Consider the following 8,724-nt stretch of genomic DNA (forward strand, 5'->3'; position numbering starts at 1 on the left):
GGCTGCGCGGGATTTAAATTCCGGTCCGTTCGCTGGCAACTTTCCAATCAACCCTCGATCTATATTCTGTAATGTCCCTCCTGGCACACGGCACGCCGTCGACGGGGACGACGACGACGATGACGTTGTCCCCTCGGAGGGCATTTCTCAAAGCTCCGGTTGATGGTTTTGCTTATTGCTCGGTCGTGACTAGAGTCTCTTCGCGCACCGCGAGCCCCGCGGACTAAGAACACGGGTCGAGTCGCAACAAAAGGCTTTCCTACGCCCGGCGGCCGTCCTGTGGAGGTTCTTCTCTCCCGGTGACCATGCGTCATGCGCCAGAACCATTACCGAAGAGCGAAGGTAATAATTTACGCGATTGTGTGTCGTCCTGCGGTCGCCGTCGCCATTCGGACTCGTGCTGTCAGCATTATGATGGGCCTCGGCTACGCGGCTCTTTCCGCTGGCCGATCGTTCCGATCCGCGGGCTGGCTAGATGCGCGGGCTGATTGGTCGACGCGGGCCCTCCAGCATCGAGAGTCCGAACTCCTCCGATTCTTGGCCCGAACTCCCTGAACCCCCGGCGCCTTGCCCGACTCTGGCTCGATTTGCATATACCCTGCACCGTACGTCCCACGCTGCATCACCGCAGGGTGAAGAGTGTGCGACTTTATCAGATTTTATTTATTTTTAATCATCCAGCGATGCTGACGAATTATTAACTTGGGTTTTTTCTTTTTGTTGCTCTGATGCACTTCTATTCCGCAGGAAAACACAAACCGAACCCCGCTGCATGAGGCGGCCTCCACCGGGGACGAGACGAAGGTGGAAACCCTCCTGGCCGCTGGTGCCGATCGGAATGCCAAGGAGTCGGTAGTAAGTATCGTGAAGCGACGCAAAATGAGAGCATAATCTTTAGACTTAGGGAACGGTACGGGATCGTATTGGCTCTAATAAAGATGTTGCGACTGTCCCTAAATTAATCTTAGTTGCGGAAGACACGTGTGGTTTTGACAAGACGAAGCAACGAGCCACACAACACGAGAGGATTTCAATCTACTTTGACCAGAAAATCCAGAACCCGGATCTGGCGATGCCTTCTGTAGCCCCTGCGACCCTGTTACTTTCGCGGCCCAAAATGTTCGATGCTTGGCGGATGAATTTCGAAAACTCGGAACAATTTTCGCTACTTGTTTTCGGAGGTTTTCCGCAACTGATTTCTTTCGTTTTTCCCTCCAAATACAAATGAAAAGACGGAGTTTTTTTGGCTTTAAAGAAAAATGTATTATATTTCTGGTAGCTTTTCGTTCAACATTTGCATTCGGTCGGTCAATTCGGTTGGCTGAACGCCGGGTACAGCAGATCGGAAATCGCTCATTCCACTTCCCGTTCTCTCGCTGCAGCACGGTAATACGCCCCTTCACGAGGCTTCCTGGAAGGGATACAGCCGCTGCGTGAAGCTGCTCTGCGCCCTGCCGAAACCAGCCAAGGTCGGTGGCGCTTCCGGTGCCAAAGGACTCGAGCTGCTGAAGGATGCTGCGGCAGCGCCGGCGTCGTCATCGGCGAAGGTCAAGCACGCGGTGCACGACACGAAGGGGGCACTGCACAGTGCGCTGCTCGGCACGCGCAATTTCGGTGGGTTCTCCGCGCTCCATCTGGCCGCCCAGAATGGCCACAACCAGAGCTGCCGGGAGATTCTGCTGGCCGGTGGCGATCCAGACGTGCAGAACAACTACGGTGACAGTCCGCTGCATACCGCGTGCCGGTACGGGCACGCCGGTGCCATCCGGATCCTGCTGTCGGCCAAGTGCGACTTCGAGCGGATCAACCTGAACGGGGACACGGCGCTTCACATCGCCTGCGCCATGGGGCGCCGCAAGCTGACGCGCATCCTGCTCGAATCCGGCTGCCGGCAGGACACGAAGAACGCTCAGGTACGTCTGTGGCTTCCTGCGAAAGAAAGGAAAAGAACAAACGAAAAGCATTAATATCGATTCGTCTCTTTCTCGTAGGACGAAACGGCGCGGGACATTGCGCAGCGCAAGAATCTGGTCGAAATCATCAACATCCTCAACTCACCTCCACCGCCACCGGCACCGGCGCCAGCAGCACCGAACCCCGTCGATCTGTCCCCGCGGAGATCGCGCGAACGATCGAGCAGCAGTTCGCACCGGAAGGCGCCCGATTGTCCCGATGGGCACGGGCGGTCATCGCGCCCCAGCAAACCGGCGGCCGGGGCCGGCGAGGAAGGACCAGCGCACCGTAAATCGGGTCGCCGTCGCAGCAATTCAAACGATGACGCGAAAGGCGGAGGAGCCGGTGCCGAGGTCGATCCGAAGCACTGGTCCCCGTACGGGTGCCACTACTTTCCCGATCCGCGCAACTTTCCCTCGCCCAAGCTGGAGACACTGCCGAAAGAACCGCTCGGGAATGGTGAGCAGTACTTCCTCGACCTGGCCGGCAACATCCGGAAGGGCCCGGTCGGGGTCGGGAACACGTGCTACTGTGCACCGTTCTTTAAGCACCTGGAGGCGCGCATGAACCAGAACCGGCGCAGTATCCGGAAGTACGTGCACCGTGCGACGGAGAAGCTGGACAGCCGGATGACAGCGCTGGCGATGCGGACCGACGACCAGATCGAGGAGCTGACCAAGTCGATGATCGCGAGCCGGGTGCAGTGCGAGAACAAGCGGCTGCACCTGGAGCAGTGGCTAAAGCGGGGCATCGCCGAACGATCGACGACCACCACTTCTGGCGGCGGTGGCGGTGGCGGCGCAGGGCATCCGCTGCAGCACACCAACAGCAAGACCAAAAAGGACGAAGCGAACACCAACACGCTGACGCGCTGCCGGAGCCTCGAGCTGCTGGACGATCACGAGGACATTCACCACCACCACCTGCAGGCACAGCAGTCCACCCCGGTCGCTGGGACCGTCAGCAGCATCCCCACCAAGCAGTTGTTCAGCTCCCGGTCGATCGATTTCCTTGACGCCACGGGCTCGACGGTCGACGAGGAGGCGCACCTGCGGCTGCTGCAGTACGGATCGGCCACCGGTCACCAGTCGGACGCGTTCGGTGGCAGCTCTCAGCACTCCAACATGAAGAACCATTCGGACGCGGCGTCCGAAACGCCACCCCTGCCACCGCTGGCACGACGGAACCGCTCCGCGTCCGTCTGCTACTCCTCCGACAAGGACAACGATCGGGAGAAGCCGGCGTCGCTAGCGCCACAGCCACAACCGACCACATCCGGGCACCAGGGCAAGAGCGAGAAGGCCAAGGTCACCGAGCGGCTCGAGGAGCTGCTGAGCAAAACGAAACGCATCCTCGAACTGGAGAAGCTCACCAAAGCCACGGGCCCCGGATCGCCGCCGGTGGCCACCGCCCGCTCGGACAATCGCTACATCCTGGCGCTGGACAAGCTGCGCGACATCCACCACTACGACCCCCCGCTGGCAGGCACGGCTGGCGGTCGAGGACACTCACCCGGGGCCGCCGGCTACGACATTGCGCAGGAGATGGAGAAGATCACCAAATCGTTGCTTCCGGCGACGGCGTTGGACACGGCAGCGGCTCCCGTTTCGCCCGAAATCGCCAAGGACATTACGACGTGCAAGGAGCGTCCGACGGCTGTGTACGGGCTCGCGCTGGCGTACGGCCCTCCGGTGTGTTCCACCTCGAAATCCGGCTCACCGTTCGTGGTCGACGAAGAGGAGAGCCACCTCGGAAGGACCAACTTCGGTCAAGCCGAGTCGCCCGGCACCGGCGTGGTGGTCAATGGGTTCTACTCCAACAGCTGCTTCGCCGACGAAACGCTGCCCAGTTCGTCCTGCAACACGACGATCAAGCGGAACCCCGGGACCGATCCGGAGGAGGAAGACAGTCCGGACGAGGAGGGGGAGGAGGAGCAAGATTCGGATCGCGGCGACGATGACGACGGCGATGATCAACGGGACTCGGAGTCGGATCGGGCCGACCTGTCGGCGATGGCGAACCTGGCCGAGCTGAAGGAGCTAAAGAGCCGCATCCTGAACGGGACGAACTGGCGCAGCCAGGTGCTGCAGAAGAGCGTCCAGGAGCTGCTGCGCGAGGATCGGACGCAGGACGAATCGCCGATGGCTGAAGATCGCACGTCTGGTGATGATCCGACGACGGACACGAACCGGGTGCGGTACATCATTTCGAAGCTCCAGCAAAGCGTAGCCGGTGGTGGCCACTCGAACCCGCCACCGTTGGCACAGTGCGAGGACTTCTCGGACAGCAGCGAAGACGAAGGCGAAGAAGAGGAACACCACGACGGTAACGGTGAAGCCGAAGAGGACGATGACGACGAGGAATGTGTCGATGGTCCGCTGCCGGTCGGCAGGCATCACTCCGACGGGGGCACCACCACCACCATCACCATCCCGGGGGCGGCCACGGGAAAGGTCGAGATCGGGATCGGAACGGCCAAAAGTTTGATCCAAATGTACGAGCAATCGTCATCGTCGTCGTCGGCCGCCGCGTCGGGACCATCCTTCAAAGCACTGCCAACCATCCAGGGCATCCCGAAGGATGCGTACTTTCACGATCTACCCCGGAAGCCGGCGCTCGGGGCCACCGATCGGGATGAGGACACTCCACCGCCGATGGCGCTAGCATCCCGCAGCCGCAACCCGTTGCCGTCCTACCTGCTGCAGGAGGCCGAACTCTTCCAACAGCATCAGCAGCAACAACCGGGCCCATACCGGGCGACCAGCATGATGCTGAACGGTAACGAAGGGTTCCTGCACCATCCTACGCCACCGGCACCGTCCCAACGGCACAACCACCATCACCACCATCATCATCCCCATCAGAGCAACGCTTACCAAAGCTACCACCCGGTGGCGGCAGCGCAACCACCACCGGAATCGGAACGGTTACTCTCGACCCGGAAGTACATCAATCCAGCGGCCACGCAGCACCAGCAACGGTCTCTCTCCAGCACGGCCACGCCGTCGCCCGAGTTTCCGCTCTATCACCAGCAGCAGCAGCCGTCGCAGCAGGCACAACCGCAGCACTCCTCGCTGGGCACGGCCACGGGCGTTGGCACCGTCATCGCCGGCCATTCGCACGCCATGATGACGATGATGGCAGCGGCAGCGGCCGCCGCCGCTTCTCGTAGCAAATCGGCCGACAACCTGTCCAACGACGACTCGGGCTACGTCAGCGGGAAAGTGAGCGAGATCCACGTTCCGAGCGGTGGCGCCAGCCCCTTGCTGTCGCTCCCGGCCGGACTGGCCAATGGGGCAGCTGGCGGCAACGTGCTGATCATTCCACCGCCTGCCTCAGCCTCGCCCCGTCACTTCCTGCCATCGTATCCGCATCACCATCACCACCATCATCACCTGGGCATGGCGGGTAATGGCGGTGGCAGCGTCGTAACGTCCATCGTCCCACCGCCGGCACCGCTGGGGAGTGGGCCACCCGCCCCGATGACGTCGGCCGCCGCACACGCTGCCGTCGAGCAGAAGCAACAGTCGCTCTACAAACTCGGTGCCTCGAGTTTGGTTTAAACCGTGCGGTTTTTATTGTGTAAAAATTAAGATAAGTTCTTTTATGAGGCCCCCCTCCCCGCTAAGGGCGGTCTGTTTTAAGCACAAACTGTCTATTAAATTATTTATCTGTAAACGCTCTCGTGTACAGTTCGGTGTATATAAGAAGATAAAGACAATAAAGTTTGATCTGAAAAAGTCCTTCGAGGTTATGGTTGCTTACTCATCGGACGAAAGAATGCACTTCAGCTGGATCACTAGAATATCTGGTAAAAGAATATCAAACCCCACGAATGACCACAAAGGCAAGAGTGGAAGAACCCTAAGCCGATTGCTACTTTTATTATAACACCTCACTTCGTTGCTGAAAAGCGGATCCCTCCGAGTCCGGCAGCTCTTGGCGCATTTCGCCAGGCCCGGCCAGCTTTTACCCTACCAACAATGCCGCCGCAATCCGTCCTCCGTCGCCCGTCGGGGGCTGGGAAAGAAATTCGTAAAAAACCCCGGGGGTGAGCCGTGCTCGGACCCTCTACGAGGCTAGTGGTTGGATGCCGACCTGGCGCGGATCGGCACCGGGCACCGGGACGGTGTCGAGATTTTTCAACAGCAACGAGAGCCAGTGCTTGGTCGATTTGTCCTCCTGCAGGCACGCCGCGAACGTGGCATCGCGCAACTGATCCGGCAGGCACTGTCTCAGCGCTTCGCGGGCCCTACAAACGAGGCAGAGAGAGAGATGGGGTAACAGTGAGGGTCGTACACCGGAACAAACTGCCCGACTCTGCTTACCGTGGATTATCCGACAGACGGAGGTAGCAGCGAACGACGTGCTTCAGCAGCCGGGCCGAGGGTTCCTTCGATAGGGAGATTACCATTTTTCCCTACACCCCAAAGAGAAGTGGACGCCGTCGGTTAAAGAGCATCGTAGCACGCGACGGCACAGATAGGAAACGCGCGACACTTACCAGAATGATTGCGACGTGTGAGAAACGATCGTAGGTGTGACAGATGTACGACAGGCCGGATTCGTCGAGCAGAATCTTCTGCAGGATGAAGGTGGCCACCGTTTTGCTCAGCTCCGATCCCGACTCCATGATCCGCAGGCACAGTGGAATGATTTCCGTCGACAGCAGAAACGTGATGACCTCCTGCTCGTCGGTCTGTGGAAAAAACGTTCCGCGGTGGATGCTTCGATCAAGGACGGGACTGTGAAAGGTGCACACTGCACTTCTTACCTTCACCAACGCACCGATCACTCCGAGCGACGTCAGCCGAAGGTACTCGAAGGGGCGCGTCTTCGAGGTGGTGTGCAGAAACGGATACAGGAACAGCGGAATCTGGGCGGCCAGGAATGCGGTGCGCGTTTCCGGGTGCGACGCCACACACTGCAGCAACGCGAGCGCATTGCAGACCCGGTTCGACTGGTGTGCCGTCAGGGTGGCCGGATTGATCGACGGGTAGATGTTGATGATTTCCTGCAACAGTGCCGCGGTCGTGCCGAAGCTGTGCCACAGCATCGGCGCCAGGTCGGGGACACTTTCGCGCTTTTTGCTCAGCTCCAGCAGCGCCGTTTCACGCGTTTCCGGATTCGACAGCTCGTTGATCCACTGAAACACTTTGTCACTGTGCGACGCCATCTGCTGCTGCAGGTTCGCGGCCGGATTCTGCTGTACACCACTCATCGTGCAGGGTGCCGGACACGCGACCCAGCCCCCGAATCACACCCGGGCGCTCGCCGTTAACCTAATCCGGAACGATTGGGAGTACCTTTTGCCACGATAGTGCGATATCGCGAAGCCAGTAAAAATGCACAACACAAAACAATTTGTCGTCACAAACAATTTTGCGTCCAAAATCTGCGAAATCAGGCTGAACTGTCAATCGCACTGACAGTTCGTGAGCTGTCAAATTGACATTAACGCACAGCGTTACACGAGAAGCGTTACGGTAGTAACGCCCCATTCGAATAACCCCAACGGACGACTTTTTTAATGTGTAAATTGAAACGCCCTCTAAAACCACTCACAAGTCGTCCATTTGTATTGTCGTTTGAACTTTATTGTGCCGATGCGAAGAGAATGCTTTCGGGCCCACTAATTTCACGCGTGCTAAACGGGGACAAAGTCAATCAACGAGCTCTACTCTAACGGCAGCAGCAGCAGCAGCGCGTGGCGCGGGTTCTCGTTGTGGATTCTTGGGTGGTCAAATCTGTCTATTAAGTTTATTTCTCCCTCTCTCTCTCTCGCTCTTGCAAATCACAATCATACCGCGGCGGCTCATGAGTTAATCGAAGCAAACGAGGATGGAAAGCTGACGATGGGATCTCGATCCCCCCCTCGAACGCATCCAAACAAAACCATATGAGGGGCCACCGAACTCGTGAGCCGAACCATTTTCTACTACCTCAGAAGCAATAAATAATAATCAATGGTCATTATCCTACGGTAAAAAGAACAGATATGCAGCACAACGTTCACGCACTTCCGATTGCTTGCACCAAGGCACACCTCTCGCTAAGAGTGTTCCCATGGCAACGGAACACACGCACTCGCACGCACGGTTCCCGAGGTAGAGCGTTACACACGAAAGTGTGTGTGTGTGTGTGGCACGAAGAGGATACCCGGCGCCCGGCGGGACGCGGAACGGAAGCGGGACGGGACGAGACGGAACGGCAGGACGAGGTTCGTGGAAAGCGTTGCGGCGCATACACCACTGCCGCGTGTGCCCCCTAGAGCTAATTAAGTTGCTAAGTACGCTGCTTACAACAAACTAATGTACATGATCTACGATCGAGCGGAGAGTAACGGAAAATGGTAAGGAACTACTTCTCAGAAACGCGGCCACACCGCTCTCTCACCGCACTCGCAATGAACACTAACGCGAGCAACTCGCCGTGTGCCGCCGCCGCCGCCGTCACTTCTCGCGGGGTCGCTAAGTATTAAGTCACAATCATCGCTGGCTCGCGATTCCAGAACCCGCGCGCCCCCCCGCGTGTCTGTCTCGTCGTCCGGCGGTGCGCGCTGCTGTTGTCCTTTTGTTTTTTCTTTTTGACCACCGTCTCACCCCTTTTTGGCTTGTTTTGTGTGTTCCAGCTTTTGTCCTAGTTTTCTGTGGTGCTCTCTACGAGAGAGGCTATTATTATCATATGTTACTTCTTTGTCGTCCGGGGCTCTCCTCTCCGGTTTCCTTTCGCAGGCCACCGGTGTTACGGGCGTGGCGGGTTCCGCTACTA

The 8,724-nt window shown here is 58.4% G+C and overlaps 3 protein-coding genes across 3 annotated transcripts in view; 1 reads left to right on the forward strand and 2 right to left on the reverse strand.

The window, feature by feature from the left end:
• Positions 1 to 738: 738 nt before the first annotated feature.
• LOC128278430 (uncharacterized) lies at positions 739 to 5,582 on the forward strand (the record flags this gene model as incomplete). The annotated part of the gene is made up of 3 exons (XM_053017159.1): positions 739 to 855; positions 1,383 to 1,913; positions 1,992 to 5,582. Coding segments are annotated over 3 exons (4,173 nt in total), but the record flags the coding sequence as incomplete, so codon positions are not given.
• Positions 5,583 to 5,795: 213 nt separating this feature from the next.
• On the reverse strand, positions 5,796 to 7,335 carry LOC128277410 (CCR4-NOT transcription complex subunit 9). The gene is made up of 4 exons (XM_053015863.1): positions 6,728 to 7,335; positions 6,458 to 6,652; positions 6,282 to 6,373; positions 5,796 to 6,205 (listed from the first exon to the last, which is right to left on the reverse strand). The coding sequence occupies exons 1-4, from the start codon at positions 7,172 to 7,174 to the stop codon at positions 6,025 to 6,027; spliced, it is 915 nt and encodes a 304-aa protein (XP_052871823.1). The 5' UTR covers positions 7,175 to 7,335; the 3' UTR covers positions 5,796 to 6,024.
• A 189-nt stretch (positions 7,336 to 7,524) lies between these two features.
• The window catches only part of LOC128269125 (probable citrate synthase 2, mitochondrial), an 8,780-nt gene continuing 7,580 nt past the window's right edge, over positions 7,525 to 8,724 (reverse strand). The window contains exon 5 of the mRNA XM_053006497.1: positions 7,525 to 8,724. This exon is cut by the window's right edge and continues 1,480 nt beyond it. The gene's annotated coding sequence lies outside the window, so the exon portion shown is untranslated.

This window comes from Anopheles cruzii, chromosome 2 (genome assembly GCF_943734635.1).
Source record: "Anopheles cruzii chromosome 2, idAnoCruzAS_RS32_06, whole genome shotgun sequence".
NCBI lineage: Eukaryota > Metazoa > Arthropoda > Insecta > Diptera > Culicidae > Anopheles > Anopheles cruzii.